This window comes from Oryzias latipes, chromosome 6 (genome assembly GCF_053564925.1).
Source record: "Oryzias latipes strain Hd-rR chromosome 6, Olatipes_Hd-rR_3.1".
Lineage (NCBI taxonomy): Eukaryota > Metazoa > Chordata > Actinopteri > Beloniformes > Adrianichthyidae > Oryzias > Oryzias latipes.
Genome location: NC_136242.1, coordinates 7363216 through 7379930, shown reverse-complemented (window position 1 = coordinate 7379930; position 16715 = coordinate 7363216). Strand labels below are relative to the sequence as shown.

Sequence of the window (16715 nt, the reverse complement as noted above, 5' to 3'; positions counted from 1 at the left end):
CTGCCTATCTGGGCAAGTGAGGCTTTGTGAAAGTTTGTCATGTGAGTCCTTGCAGTCCGGTGTACCCCCCCGACAGAGCTACATCTCCCCTCTCTTCCAGACTGTCACACATTCCCAATTGTGAAAAATCTGACTACCAGAAATTGGAATAGATTCACATCTTCAACGTCTTCCACCGACACTTTGGACAGACACAGCAGCCTCCACTTGCCCCATGAATGGTTGGTGTATCCAGCCGCATGAGTTCCATCGGGGCAGAAATGTTCTGCTTTCCATTCATTAAAGAAATGTTGTCAAGGAAATTCAAAGACCAGCTGATCAAATCCATTTTCAAAGAGCGAAATGCAGAAAGCTGCACAAGAACATGCATGCTAAGACGTCTGGCTTGTTTGATGGCGGCCTGTTCAGACACATCCTGTGGGGTGAACAAAACGCAGAGGCGGCACAAAATGATGGTGCAAGGTTCTAAACGTGGCTGCGCCTCAAATATTGTGATGGAAATTTTCTGGGATGAATGTTGTGGTCTGTGATGCCAGGTTTAATTTGGGGAAGAGGAGGTGTGTGATTAAACCTGCGCAGACAGCAGGAATGTGTTGACACATCAGCTCTGTCATTACAGCAGGAAGAAGGATGTGGGGGCTGTAATCTGTCTATGACAGACGCATGAATCACCAGCCCCCCCCCTTAAAACCTGAAAAGTCCTACAAGAAGATGATTGAAGGTTTTGGGGCGCGTCAAGCATGAGACTCCAGTTAATGCGTAAAAACTGAACGTAGCTCCTCAGTTGATACAAAGAAACAGGAAGTGGCATCCAACTAACTGATCGGGGCAAACTGGGAGTCAGAAAAAAATCCTAAATTAGAAAAACACGCCACTATGGCTCAGCACCAGTGGTAACTCTTTTTTGGAAGATGAACGTGCATTTAGAGCGTAACGTTCTTTTTATATGAGCTGCATTTCAAGCCTCAGTCACAACTGCCCTTACGGCTGGATACGGGCTATGTGTGCACAAATTAGTATATTATAGACACAAAATGTGCACATTTTGTAGCCACAAATGAGCATTTTGTGCGCACATAATCCTAACTTGTGCACACAAAAAATGCGTACTAACTTTTAGTACCGGTAAGTTGAAGGAACAATAAATTCATTTATTTTTCTATGCAATGTCCAGGGCTCCATAACTGTGAAGTAGCGTACCTTTAACTGAAATGGCGTTGCAGTGAGGATGAAAATAGATTACTCCGTTGCTTAACTTATAACGCCGTTAGTAATGGCGTTTTACGGCGTTCCTCCCAACACTGGTGACAAAAGCTTCCCTTGCATGCCGCAGAGGTCAGCAGATCCCACAAGCAGCTGCAGGTTGGGCTGCGGCATCAGGATGAAGCGACCGTCACCATGTGTGATGCCTGACATGTCTTTGTCCTGCCCACTTTGCTGTCTCTGATGACCTTTTGCCTTGGGTTTGTCCTCCTGTCCAGGACCTCGCTGTGATGAGTGTTCGCCGGGTTTCTATGGAAGCCCAAGTGAGGTCGGAGGGCAGTGTGTTCCCTGTCGGTGCAACAACAACATCGACATGCTAGACCCTGAGTCCTGCGACCGTCAGAGTGGGGAGTGTCTGCGATGTCTCTACTACAGCGAGGGCACAGCATGCCAGGACTGTAAGCTGGGTTACTATGGCAACGCATTGCTGCAAGACTGTCGGAGTGAGTACGGAAACCTTCTCTCACACCTCAGCAGAATATTCTTGAACAAATGACCCAGATGAAGTGTTTTTTTAGAGATGTGATTTAGGGTCGAGCAGAACCCATAAGATCAGAAAGTTGAATGAACATCTCGGAACATCTCCTCAGAACATGAACCTCACAGCAGCTGTTGTTTGGCCTCACAGAATGTGTGTGTAACAAGCTGGGCACCAGCCCGTCCAGCTGCTCCTCGTCTGGAGATTGTCACTGCAACCGCAGCAGCGGTCAGTGTCCCTGCCTGCCCAACGTGACCGGTCAGTATTGCGACCGCTGTGCACCCGACACCTGGAATATGGCAAGCGGCCTCGGGTGTCAGAGCTGCGACTGCGACCCCAAGCACTCGTACGGGACGTCCTGCAACCAGGTCAGTGTCCATGTCCATGTTTTCATTCTGTTGTGTCACACAGAGTGAGCTCTGTGTCCTCCAGTTCAAGAAGCTGACACTAGCTGGACTTTTCCACAGATCAGTGGTCAGTGTTCCTGCCATCCTGGCTTTGGAGGAAGAACCTGCAACGAGTGTAAAGAGCTGTTCTGGGGAGACCCTGAAGTCAAATGTTACGGTATGGTCCACCGTGTTCTCCAACTGATATGTATTCAGATTCAGAATGCAGGTAGATGGCCTGCAGATGTCTGATATGCTACTTGTTTCACTTTGTATGGAACCTAATGACCCAGATGGCTGCTCTGTTGCTATAGCAACAAAGCTATATGTATGTGTTACTGTCGGTGTGAAGCCAAGCAGAGACTGCTGGCATTTTTTGACCAGAAGACTCAGAGTTCTGCTGCAGGACGGCAGGAATGAAAGTGTGATGTAAAAAGAGGAAAACCTCAGTCACAGCATGGAAAGAATCCAGAGACTTCAAAGAACTCTGAAGAGACAGAAGATCAAAGTTCCCTGCGCTGTTCTGGTGGGTCAGAGCTCTATCTGCTTTCACAGCTGGTACATCCTACAGGGGTGTTGAAATCAAAGCTAATGGGAACCAGATGTTGGAGCACAAATCTGGGACTGTTGCAGGAATCCAGAGTCTGATGATGGGGGAGAGCTGACCCGGCAGATCCTGTAAACCCGTCTGCCGGCCCTAAACACAGCGCTGCTCTTGTAGACCTCTGAGGGAGCAGCTCTGGTCAGAAGGTCCCTAAAGACTCACTAAACTGTAGTGGCAGGTTGAAAAACTGATCAACCTTTCTGGCCTTTTGAGTCCATTCAAGGTATTGGAAGTGGCTCAAAATCCTGCAGGCTCCAAGCCAGAACAGACTTCAGGCTTTGGTCACAAACACAAAAAAACCCAACCTAACAAAAAGACATGAAAATGTCCCGACAAACACCATCTGCATTCAGCCATCCCATCTGCTCCTAAACTCCAGCTGTGGGTGACAGCTGGTTGGGGAGAGCGGGGATTGATCTGCCAACCCTTCGGTTGTTGGACGACCTGCTGTACCGCCTGAGCTAAACTGCCGCCCTTCACACAGATTTGGCACAAATGTATTCTGGTGATGCTAACTCACACTATCCTGGACCAAAGCCCAGGTCCGTTTGATTTACTGAAAGAGAAAAGTGATCAAATGTAAAGTCCAGATGTTCCAGAATCCACCTTACTGATGTAAGATCAGTGAGCTTTCTGTGGAAAGTCATTCCAGTCATGAATGTGTGCCACAGATTAAACGGTCCACGATACCAAACAAACACAGAAAGGTTAAGGATGTGGTAACGTCTGATCCCCTAAAACGGCAAGAAAATGAACACAGCTTTGAAAGTGCTACACTTCAGACAATAAGAGACCTAATAATCCCAACAATGTAAAGTCTGTAAAAGCAAAAGAAAAACGCAAAGATTAAAAGTTAGAGAGCAAAAGACTCAAAGACACAGGGGATCACAGAACTAAATTCAAAGTTAAGAATTGACGTGTCTTAAATCCAGACTTAAAACCAGACTATTTTGTCATGGCTGGGCAGGACGCTCTACAGCAGGGGTTGTCCAACATGTCCATCGTGATTGGCCGGCCGATCGCAAAGGATGAGCGGGCAGCTCACGAGCCATCAAAAAAATAAATACAGTGTATATATCTATGTACAGTACAGACCAAACGTTTGGACACACCTTCTCATTCAAAGAGTTTTCTTTATTTTCATGACTATGAAAATTGTAGATTCACACTAAAGGGATCAAAACTGTGAATTAACACATGTGGAATTATATACATAACAAGAAAGTGTGAAACAACAGAAAATATGTCATATTCTAGGTTCTTTATAGTAGCCACCTTTAGCTTTGATTACTGCTTTGCACACTCTTGGCATTCTCTTGATGAGCTTCCAGAGGTAGTCACCTGAAATGGTCTTCCAACAGTCATGAAGGAGTTCCCAGAGATGCTTAGCACTTGTTGGTCCTTTTGCCTTCATTCTGCGGTCCAGCTCACCCCAAACCATCTGGATTGGCTTCAGCAAACCGGATGGAATAGCATGCCGCTGTAAGATGGTGTGGTAGCCATGCTGGTTCAGTATGTCTTCAATTTGGAATAAATCCCCAACAGTGTCACCAGCAAAGCACCCCCACACCATTACACCTCCTCCTCCATGCTTCACGGTGGGAACCAGGCATGTAGAGTCCATCCTTTCACCTTTTCTGCGTCGCACAAAGACACGGTGGTTGGAACCAAAAATCTCCAATTTGGACTCATCAGACCAAAGCACAGATTTCTACTGGTCTGATGTCCATTCTTTGTGTTCTTGTTCCCAAACAAGTCTCTTCTGCTTGTTGCATTTCTTTAGCAGTGGTTTCCTAGCAGATATTCTACCATGAAGGCCCGATTCACACAGTCTCCTTTGAACAGTTGTTGTAGAGATGTGTCTGCTGCTAGACCTCTGTGTGCCATTGACCTGCTCTCTAATCTGAGCTGCTGTTATCCTGCCATTTCTGAGGCTGGTGAACTTATCCTCCAACTTATCCTGACTCTTGGTCTTCCTTTCCTGGGGCGGTCCGCATGTGAGTCAGTTTCTTTGTAGCGCTTGATGGTTTTTGTGACTGCACTTGGGGACACTTTCACAGTTTTCCAAATTTTTCGGACTGACTGACCTTCATTTTTTAAAGTAATGATGGCCACTCGTTTTTCTGTACTTAGCTGCTTTTTTCTTGCCATAATACAAATTCTAACAGTCTATTCAGTAGGACTACTAGCTGTGTATCCACCTGACTTCTGCACAACTGATGGTCCCAACCCTATTTATAAGGCAAGAAATCACACTTATTAAAGCTGACAGGGCACACCTGTGAAGTGAAAAACATTTCAGGTGACTACCTCTGGAAGCTCATCAAGAGAATGCCAAGAGTGTGCAAAGCAGTAATCAAAAGGTGGCTACTATGAAGAACCTACAATATGACATATTTTCAGTTGTTTCACACTTTTTTGTTATGTATATAATTCCACATGTGTTAATTCACAGTTGTGATGCCTTCAGTGTGAATCTACAATTTTCATAGTCATGAAAATAAAGAAAACTCTTTAAATGAGAAGGTGTGTCCAACCTTTGGTCTGTACTGTGTGTGTGTGTGTGTGTGTGTGTGTATATATATATATATATATATATATATATATATATATATATATATATATATATATATATATATATATATATATATATATATATATATATATATATATATATATATATATATATATATATATATATATATATTTAAATATATATATTTAAATGCTGTCAGCCAATCATCACCACTGGAAAGAATGTCACAGGGGGTCCTTGCCACTGCCACTCCCACCAGCCAGCCCCTCAGGCAGGCAGGTGCCCTCCAGCTCCCGGGGATACCTGGTTGATTTGCCAGTAGCATATGCTAGTTTCAAAGATTAAGCCAAAAAAAAAAAACTGTGTGACAGATGTGAAGTTTTTCTTCCTCCTAAGCCTTTTTTCTCAACTGGCCCGAGGTCAGTCACTCAGAACGAGCCTCGAACAGAACCCACATGGAACGTTCTGTTGTCAGCACGCCGTGCGCTGTGGCGCCATCGACTTGACATCTGCGAACACACTGGTCTAATTCAACAAGCTGTTGAAGGAAAAATGAAAGTGGAACTTTTTATCATGTTGTAATCTCACATGTTCATCTACGTTTACCAATTCAATCACCGTAAAATCTACCTTTCATCACAAGTCTATACATGTGTGTATGTAGAGATCTTTAGCAGCTTGTCGTTTTAAAAGTACTTTGCATTTATATTCTCAGTCTGGTACTGTACTACAGTTTTGCCCTCAGGAAGAATCAGAACATTTTGTGCCAGCAATGCCCTGGTCTGATTGGAGCCTTTAGACAGGCGTATTGGAGACCAGTTTTCTTCAGCGACAGATGATGTGACACAGGACCACAGTCAAACAAGGCACCATACGGTAACATTACAGTAAAAACATCATATTAACAATTTAACCACAAGTTAAAACATAAATGTACATTAAAAAATAAGTACATCAGTAAAACCAGAACACTGGTAAAAAAAAAAAAGGGGAAGAGCTGAGCATTGCAGAACTAGAGGGTCCCCACTATAACAGAAGCACCTCCCAAACAGGTAAGATGTGTGGATTTGAACCCAGGATCTCTAAATCTCTGGATGGACACTTCACACTGAGGCACAAAGCCTGATTTTCTTCTCCATCTCCTTTTGCTGGGATCTTCTCTTTGTTTGGGTCTAAAGTTTGAAATGGAAAACTTTAACTGACATCAGGAGGAGAACACTGTTCTAACAGCAACACTGCTTTTTCAATGTAAGAAGGTTTATCTTAGAAAAAGAAACTTTCTTTTCTTTTTTGATTCATTTGTTTGTAGTTGTGATGAAAATTATTTGTGGTTCAGGTACAATTTTCTTTGGTGTGTTTTTATTGGTCCATAAAAATGTTCTGGTTCCTGTGTCCCAGACAGAGTAAAGGTTCTGTGACGGGCTCTTGATGAGGCTGTAGTCATGGTAACGAGCTGTAGAGCTGCTTTGAAGAGTGTCATCCGTCAGCTTTTGAGCAGCTGCTGACGCTTCTCGAGCAGCAGACAGACTGACTCTTGTCTCCCCAGCCTGCGACTGCGACCCCCGCGGCATCTCGGAGCAGCAGTGCAACAAAGCCAACGGTCGCTGCGTGTGCGTGGAGGGCGTGTCCGGGCCGCGCTGCGACACCTGTGCCCGCGGCTTCTCTGGAGTTTTCCCCGACTGTCAGCGTTGCCACCAGTGTTTCGCAGAGTGGGATGATGTCATCGGCCAGCTGACCAACCAGACGCACCGACTGGTCAACAAAGTCAACGCTCTTAGAACCAGTGGCGTGAGTGGACCACATAAGAAGTTCTTTGACAGCATGCAGAAAAGTGCTGCAGAGATCCAGGTGGTCCTGGACCAGAACCTAGCCTCACAGCCGCTGACGGAGCTCCAGCAGCTGCTGCAGCAGGCCAGGTGAGGTCACGCTCTTGCTGATGTTGTAGCAGCTCCAGAATGAACGCCATGACCTGGGTTTGTGTTTCAGTGACCTGATGGGCTCGCTGAGTCAGACTCTGAACCGCACTGAGCAGACGTTTGTGGAGCTGGAGGACCAGAACTCTGTGACCAAGACTGAGGTGGACTCTCTGATGTCAGACACTCAGAAACTGGATGAAACGGTTCAGGAGCTGCAGCTGCAGGTCCAGTTCATCAAGAACTCCAACATCCGAGGTAAAAGAAAAAGGACAGATAATCGTCTTTTCAGGTTTCCAGAACCTTTGAAACTTCACAGCTGCTTTCCAAATAGAAATGTAAATTTAGCCTGAACACTTGGAAAAAGACTTACACAGGTAATTCAAGTCTAAGGATGAGGCTCCTAAATATGCGCGATATATCTGTGCCATTATCATTATCAAGTGATAAATTGCATAGTTTGAGTTTATAAGTATTGGTCACTTTATTAAAAATCTTCAGAAAGACTTAATTTTTGAAATGTGTGATTGTAATTGGGGAGCTTCTATTCAAAGTCAGATTAGTAATTGACTCTTATCAGGTAGAAATGTTTTTTTCATAGGGATGCATTCATTCATTCATTTATTCATTCATAGGGATACATGTTTTTCCTAATAGATCCACGGCAAAGGGGAGCTTTTGGTTTACAGCAGGGGTCTGCGACCTGTACCACTCAAAGACCCATTTGGATCAGTTTCCCACAGAGATGAAAACACAGAGAGCTGCAACAGCCTTTGGAAAACCTGCTGTTTCCAGTGAACGGCATCATTTCACATTTGTGCTTCTCATTCAACCTCACTCAACATGTACTGTCGGGCATTTCTAAGAATGAAACCAAAAGGAAATCTAAACTTTGTGTTGCTGTAGACATAAAAATACACAAAAGACCATCAGTTAGGTTTTCATTCAGCTGAGAACTAAGCTGAAAAGTCTTTCTGGAAAAGGTCAGTGAGGGGATGTGTCCAGTTTACCATGAGCCCCCTGGTGGTTACTGGGTGAACTGACCTGATCTCAGCTAGGCTGATTTTTGAAACTACATCGGTTTCTCACATTCACACTGGCCTCTGCATGCGTTCAAGCCACCACTTCCAATGAAAAGTCTGTGTAGACGCACATAAATGACTTTTCCGGCCTCTCCGTTCCAAACTCTCAGGAGGCAGAAGTTTCTACGACTGTTTCAGACTCTACGTACAAAATTGAACACGTATTGACAGTTAAACCAGGCCAAATTTTGACCAGTCAGAGACTTGGATTTGGTAGTATGGATGGCGTCCTTGATAAAAACTCTATAACATCATGTATCAGAATAGAACTGTGAAAGAAAAAAGCCTGGAGGAAGATTCACCAGATTTACTCCGCTTCACCAGGGATACTACCCCCACCTGCAGGTGGGGGTAGTATCGGGTAGCAGCAGTCCAGTGTAAACGCCATGGGGTAAATGCCTGTTGAAGAACCCACATGGCAGTGTTATTTATTTCATTAAAAGGATCATTAATCAATAAAACTTTATTATAGGGCTTTAAAATAAAATAAAGATCAAAGAAGTTTAAAGAAAAAGACTTATTGTGGCCTCACAAGGAAACGTTTGGGGACCTGCTCTGGCATAGTGGTGTTGGAAGATTTGTTGTTTTTCACTCTTCCGATCATTCAAACACCACATGAACACAGCATTTCTCTAAGTTTTACATGAAGTACATCAAGCCGTTGGTGCAATTGGCTCTAAAATGAGAACAAAAGTTTTAAAAATCTGTTTTAAAACATAATTTTGAATCCAAATGTTTTCATCCAGATTCCACGTTATTTCTTTCTCACTCCACACATTTGCTCTCGGTCCGGCCCTTCTATCTTTAGAACTATGTGGCCCACTAGCCAAAATAGTTGCCCCACCGTGTTAAATTGAAGTTTTGGTTGTTTGGTATGTTTTTTCAGGAGCATCTGACAGCATCACTAAGTACTTCCTGAAGTCTCAGGCAGCAGAAGCTCGAGCTAACGCCTCCACTGTGGACTCTGGCAGCCCCACAGAACTTTCTGCAGAGCTGCACCGGCTCACTCTGGACACTCTGAATCAGACCCAGGAGGAGTTCATGAGCCGACACACTGAGCATGCCCAGAACCTGGACCAGCTGGCAGGAGAGCTGCAGACTTTGGACCTGTCGTGGATTAACCAAAAGGTGAGAGAATAGCCGTCCTTTGGTCAGCATTAAGCAAATAGACGGTAAACAGTGCATTTAGCACCTTGCTTTAAGGCCTGAAGCGCTTTACAGCCACAGTCCCGTTCACCCACTCACACTCACATTGATGGCAGCTCGGCCGCCAAACACTGAAGCCAGCCTGTAACCAGAGGAGCAACGTGGGGTTCAGTGTCAGGAATTCAGACACTTGGGTGGGAATCGAACCTGACCGCTCTCCCTCTCCACCACAGCCACCCGATCAAAGATGTGTTTTGTTCAAGTCTTAGTCACATGCACAGTGGAGGGTCACAGAGAGGGGGGGCTGCGTCCTCGGGGGAGCACAGGCGTGTCTTCCAGGTCTTTTCAGGCTCATCTTAAGGGTCGTCATGTGTGTGGTAAAGATATCGTGAAGTTTTTGTGAGAATGTAGTGAGTCGCACATCCTTATGATGGACGACTGATGTTGTCAGACGGCGTCCTGACGCCACGCACTAGTCGTTAGTAAGGTGTGAGTTCTGGCACCTCACTGAGCGCACAAATGCTGCACACGCAGGTGATGGGTGAGTGTCCATAGGAAGTCCACACAAACTTCTCTCTGATTTTGACATTCTTCCTCTTTTCCAACGGTCACACTCATCACGTGAACCGCACTAATGGGCTGCTGGCGCCGGGTTGTGCATGACCTTTTATTCTCTAACTCTCTCCGAGCGCTCAACAATCCTAACATTTCCTTCGGGCGCCATACAGGTTTGCCAGTTTTTTAATAATAATAATAATAATAATAATCCATTTTATTTAAAGCGCCTTTCATGAAACCCAAAGACACTTTACAAAAAAAGGTTAAAAATAAACATTAAAAGCAAAATAAATATAAAAAAAAATCAAAAATAAATCAGGATGGGAAGACAGAAATAAACAGATGGGTTTTGAGTTTAGATCTGAAAGTTGGAAGAGAGTCAATGTTACGGAGATCAGGAGGAAGGGAATTCCAGAGTTTGGGAGCCGAGCGGCTAAAGGCTCGGGTTCCCATGGTGACGAGTCGGGCTGGAGGGACAGAGAGCTGGACAGAGGAGGAGGACCGAAGAGAACGAGAAGGGGTTTTGATATGAAGGAGGTTGGAGAGATAAGGAGGGGCGTTTGAATCTGGAGGTTATGGGGAGAACCGGGGTGATATGACTGAGGGGGGGTTCTGGAGATGATTCGGACAGCTGAGTTCTGGACCAGTTGAAGCTTATTGAGGGTTTTTTGGGGGGAGACCAAAGAGGAGGGAATGACAGTAGTCTAGACAGGAAGTGACCAGACTGTGGACCAGGATAGAAGCAGAGGGGACAGTGAGGGAGGGGCATAGACGATTAATGTTACGTAGATGGAAATGTGCTACAGAGTAATGTTATTGATGTCAGACTGAAAAAACAAGGAGCTATCTAGGATAACACCCAGACTCTTCACCTGAGGGGAGGGGGAGACAGAAGATGAATCGATGGAAAGAGTATGACTTGAGGCTTTGGAGAGGGTGGATATGGAACCGACGAGAAGTAGCTCGGTTTTATCACTGTTGAGTTTGAGAAGGTTTAAGGTGAAGCAGTTTTTGATTTCAGATAGACAGGAGGGTGGAAGAGAGGAGTCACATTTGCTTGATACATAGAGCTGGGTGTCATCCGCAAAACAATGAAAGTTAACATAAAATTTACGGAAGATTTTGCCAAGGGATAGAAGATAAGTAATGAAAAGAAGAGGACCAAGGACAGAACCTTGGGGGACACCAGAAGAGACAGAGGAAGGCTGAGAGGTTGGATTGAAACAGCGGGCAGCCCGTATCCACCCGTGAGGGAAGATGTGACTGAAGCCTCAAAAGTCTCATGAATTCAGCAGTTTCACCGTTTCATCTCAGGAATATTTGAGTAGTTTTTGATCCTGAAAGTCAACACAGGACTCAGTTTGTCCATCCATCCATCTTCTGCCGTTTTGTCACGAGGCTGCTGGAGCCTATCCCGCCACTCGTGGGCGAAGGTGGGGGACATCCTGGACAGGTCCTCAGTCTGTCGCAGGGTCGCATATCACACACCCATGCACACTCACATGAACACTGCAGGAAAGAATCTTTTCGCTTTTCAGATCTTTCCATCCATGCATGTTCAGGAGTCGGGAGAGGTAAAGCAAACCACGGATTCAACCGGATTAAAGTATTCAAAGTTTATTTCCCTGACAATAGTTCTAACACAGATTAAAACATATTAATGCAGATATCTGGATTCTCTAATTAAAAGACCTACAGACGCATAAGTTACATGCGAATGACTCGTAGGTAGTCTTGAGAACAAAGAAACTCCTCCGTGCAAAGTCTTATCAATAGTGGATGAATCTCCTCCCCTGGACGCTCGGATTGGCTGACAGAGGAGCCCGCCTTTTCCTTCAGTCCAATAGCTGGAGTTGCAGCCCCTGGGTTCGCTCCTCCTTGATGTCGGACCAGATACGAAGGCGCACTCAGTGCACCCATTAAAAGATTCCCCATTTGGTCCAAAATAAATCACTCCTAGATAACTGAAAACTCCATCACAGACATCAGGGCAGAGCTCCAACCTCCACATGAGAAGATGACTCTAGACAGTTTTCGCAGGGATTAGATCTTCAACCCATCTGGTAGAAATGTAGTCCATGGCCTATTTATTGCTTCTCTGCCAAACTGCCATATCTGCACAAAGAACATCCTATTTCTTTCACAGGGGTTTGCAGGGGAGGATGGTTTGCCGCTGCAGCTGTAAACTAAAGAAATGTCACAGGAGAATAAGTCCTGAGAGTTCAAAATGAGTTCACTTCACACTAAAGATAAAACTGCAACATAATAAAGAATAAGATATAAAAACATACATTTCTTTAACACCTAGGGACAATTTAGAGTGACCTATTAACCTACGAAGCATGTTTTTGGACGGTTCGTGTTGGTTTTTTCCAAGTTCTGAGAAGCCTTGGATCCTTGTCTCAAGCTTATGGTCTACAGCATCATATTAGTGCTGAAACCCAAACATGTGTGCTGTGAGTGAGGCTGTCAGAAAGGAGGTCCCATCATCAGCGTCTAACTGTGTCCTTGTTGATGCAGATGTGTGGGGGTCCTTCGAACGCTCAGGACTCGTGCCGCTCCTCTTGTGGTGGTCTGGGCTGTGAGGGGAAGGGTGGATGTGGAGGAGAAGGCTGCGACGGCGCCGTGACCACCGCTAACAACGTTCTGATGAGGGTTGAAGAGTCTGAGCGGGAAATCGCCAGCGCCCTGGAGGAAGTGGACCAGCTCTCCAAGATGGTGACAAACATTCCATCTCGTTTTGCATGAAAGTCCTTTTTCTTCATGAACACGAGAACTTTAGTAGGACTGAGCCGCAGAAGTTCCTCCTCTCAGGTGCTGGAAGCCAAGCTCCAGGCAGATGAGGCCAAACTGAGCGCTCAGAACGTCCTGAACAACGCCAACAGAACCAAACTCAAAGTAGACCGGAGCAACGAAGAGCTTCGCAGTCTCATCCGACACATTCGAGACTTCCTCACACGTACGTATTCACATCAAAGGTTCTAGACGCAGAGACATCATTCATCAGCTGTGCTGCTGCTGCTGGAGAGGGAAACAGAACGTTCCAGGAGTCTGACACCATCTTTTAAAGAACGTCTGCATTTTGTTAGAAGTCTGTTTATTTCCAGTAAAACATGCAGTCCTTCTTGCTTTTGCTTCCCACTGGGCGTGCAGACTGTGATGCTGTCGACTTCTCATCTATGTTTGCTACCCAAACCAAGAACAAACATGCAGAAACATCTCAAACTCTTCTCCTTGATCCTGTTGGACTATTTGAAGGACCGCTGATTCTGATCCTACAGAAGATCAGAATCAGGTGGACTCTGCTGTTTCTTAAGCTGCGTTCACACCCAACGTGATTCACGGGTCAAATCAGCATCTGACGCCTTTTTCTTTCTCTGCGCGTCAAATTGGTTGTTTAACGCCTGTCCAAAAAGACGGTCCAGACATGTGTGGGAGGAGCCACAGCCTAAAGTATTTAGGCTGATCGCTACACAGAGGCATTGACTGCATTTCTGATTTACAATGTATGGAAGACATGGATGACATTTCAGGGATCAGGTTTCTTTATTTTGAAGAGCTCTATAAAAGCATCTGTATACACGTCTCCACGTCTGAGTTCATGGGATCATTCAGAGACTCCCTCAGTACAGTGAGCTTCACCATCTGCTGCAGGCGTCTGAATGATGGACGCTTTCAGCTGGACGTCTGTCTCTCTGTGACCCAGTTTGATGACCGCATCTGTCCAAGGAGGGAATAAAAAAGAATACAACTACAGGAACTTTTTTATCATTATCTTCATGGGAAAATGGAAAATATAAAGTTCAGGAAGAAACTGATCAGCTTCTCCATGTGGTTTTTGGACTCCACCACCTGATCTCAACAGGTCAAAGCTGTATCCCTGATCACAAAGACATGTTGTCACCAGAACGGGCAGATGGCTGGATCCAAATACAGAAGGTTTATTAGCACAGCTAAAAGTCCACAGAGCTAAATCCGGGTCGGGCAGGAAGGGGTCAGTAAACAGGCATGGGAGCATCAGAGAGGAAACTAGAATAGTCAGGATCCAGGTGGGAATCAGGACAGGCGGCAGGCAGGCAAACAGAGTCAGAGGATCAGGTCTGGATATAACGCTCGTTTAAGAAGGCAGAGTGGCACAAATAATACTTCACACTGAGAGAGGCTCAGTGCAGAGCTAAAGAGCACTGTGAGTGATTGCAAATGAGAGTCGGGTGTGTGCATCCAGGAAGTGTGCGCTGAGGTTGCTGGGAGATGAAGTGCATTCAGAACTCTGGAGACGGTCCCCGCTGGTGACCAGAGGGGGAGACAGAGCTCCGACTTCTGACGCACGTCTTTTTTGCCAAAGTTTAGATTTTTGAACTCTGGACTCGCCGTGCCCATTGCACCGCCCGAAACGCTCTGCTGCCAGGCCGACACACCATGCCCAAGACTCGAATCACACCACAGGACCTCTGATGGCATAGACTTAACATGAAACTGGATGGTGTGAACGTAACTTTACACACTGACTGCATATGTTTTATGAGCTGGAACCCCAATTTATGTAAAGATAAACAAATACTTCAGGTCAATCACACAGTGGGTCTTAAATCTATATTCTACGAATGTTGAATTTTTTAAATAGAATTACAGAAATGAAAACAATTTTCCATGATATTGTAATTTTTTAGAAAGGGTCTGTGTGTTCTATTTTACCATTTAGCATACCTGTTTATATCTGTCAAAATTTCTCCGCTGAATACTTCAATTCAATGTTATTCGTGTTGCCCAAATTCACAACAACAGTCGTCTCGATGGGCTTCGTATCAGTAATTGAAAAAGTAAAACATAAAATCAAAAGTATCATGAATACAAAGAATTCAATAGAAAATACTAAATTGAACTAACAAACTGACTAAACTAAACCGGCATCCCTTCGCGGTAAGGAAAAAAAACGGATCACCAAATGTGGGACGAGGCCCCTTTGTGGAACTCCCCCCCCCCCCCCCCATGTGCCGTTCTGAAAAAAATCCTGACACTTTTCTAAGTCATGCAATTATAGGAATGTCATCTTGAACATTGCAACATTTCAGAAGGTTTCAGCAGAAAGATGCAGCCTCTGTAGGTCGATAGTAGCGTTTTATACAATGTAGTGTTAAAACTACAACAAACCCAGGTACAAACTCCACTCACACAGTCTTTTTTTCTGTTGGTCCCCTCTTACAGTTAGGCAAACATAGATGCTGAGTTGTTTTGGACAGATTTATTTTATGATCTTCCTGTACTGGACAGAAACGTAAACACGGGTAGGGTAGAGGAAAGGGTGCAGAGTGTAGAAAAACAAAAGCCATGAAAAAAAGAGTAGAGAAAGAGATTATAGAGAGTAAAGGACTCCCACCCATGCTCAGGATTCAGTGCTAGGCCCCACATGCCTGAATACCATAGACTGTAAAAACAATGGAGGAATGGAGGTGGGACGTCCCCCATAGAGAATGCCTTAGCTCCAGCTCTCTCAAAATCCCTCATCATTGCTTCCTGATACGGGCGCCGCCTTGTTGAAACCAGCCGTAGTATTAAGATTTTTAAAGAATTTATTTGTGTATTAGAGAAGAAACACGGTTCCCTTCAGCAGCGTGCATGTATCTCCACCCCCACGTGCACACTGCCACACTGCTCCCTGTCTGCTTCATCCGTCCTCCTAACCCACAGTGTATTGATGGACAGATATTTTCCACTCATCCTCGTGTCAGAATTTCACCTTTGATGTAATATTTGTCTTTCCAGCAGATCTGGTATAATTGTTACAGCTTAAAATAATAACTTATTCAAATCAGTGCTTGTATCCCCCACTTTCTCACCTCTCTTCCTTTTACTCTCTTCCACCCCCACCCCTCACATTCTTCCCCTCTCCCTCCCCACACACACTAAATGTAACAAAAAATAAAAAATAATACAAAAAAAAGGGGTTTATACAAATCTACACCCTGGTTTCTTGAAGCTATATAACCTCTTTTTGTGATAGTAAAACCTGTCCAACACAAAAAGCCCTTCAGCACTAATCTGTTTGCTCAGCTGTTGGACAGAACAAGATGAAAAAAAGAAGAATTATTAAAAAATAAATAAATAAAAAGAGAAGAAAATAGGTATTTGGTCAACAGAAGTTCACGTCAATACTCTATAATGTAACCCTGGTTGTCAGTGACGGAGGTCGCAGGTTTCTTGTAGATCTTCAGGTTCTCACAAACTGTAGCTACTATTTTGGCCCAGTCCACCATGCAGATCTTCTCCAGAGCTGTGATGTTTTGGGGCTGTTGCTGGACAACAAACTCTTCATTCCCTCCACAGATTCTCCATTAGATTAAGATCCAATAACAGACTAAAACACTCAAGAACCTTGAAATGTTTTTTACATAGCCACCCCTACTAAAAACAAACAGTTTATCTCTTCTCTCCAAGCTGCTTGTTGATTGTAGATTGGTTCATTCCAGTCTGGTTCAGGTCTGCAGTATTGTCCCTGGTGTCCTTTGACAGCTCTTTGGTCTTGGTCATGATGTAGAGGTTGCAGTCTGACTGTTTAAGGTTGAGGACAGGTGTCTTAACCAGTTAAAACAGGAGACATTAGTACAGGTGGAGGATAGAAGAGCTTCTTAAAGAAAAAACAGGTCTGTTTGTTTAGAGAAGATAAAACCGTATTATCTGTACAAATACATTCTTTAAAATCAATGTGATTAACCCTTGTGCTATCTTAGATACATTACATTGACGTGTTC

General features: G+C 44.6%; 1 protein-coding gene across 1 annotated transcript in view; it reads left to right on the top strand.

The window, feature by feature from the left end:
• Nucleotides 1–16715, top strand: part of lamb1a (laminin, beta 1a) — a 46109-nt gene that overhangs the window by 27224 nt on the left and 2170 nt on the right. Inside the window, exons 21-28 of the mRNA XM_023955540.2 lie at nt 1482–1706; nt 1892–2109; nt 2209–2305; nt 6814–7183; nt 7254–7438; nt 9149–9390; nt 12487–12684; nt 12781–12925. Of these exons, the coding sequence (XP_023811308.1) occupies nt 1482–1706; nt 1892–2109; nt 2209–2305; nt 6814–7183; nt 7254–7438; nt 9149–9390; nt 12487–12684; nt 12781–12925 (1680 nt within the window). The remainder of the gene's footprint in view (nt 1–1481; nt 1707–1891; nt 2110–2208; nt 2306–6813; nt 7184–7253; nt 7439–9148; nt 9391–12486; nt 12685–12780; nt 12926–16715) is intronic.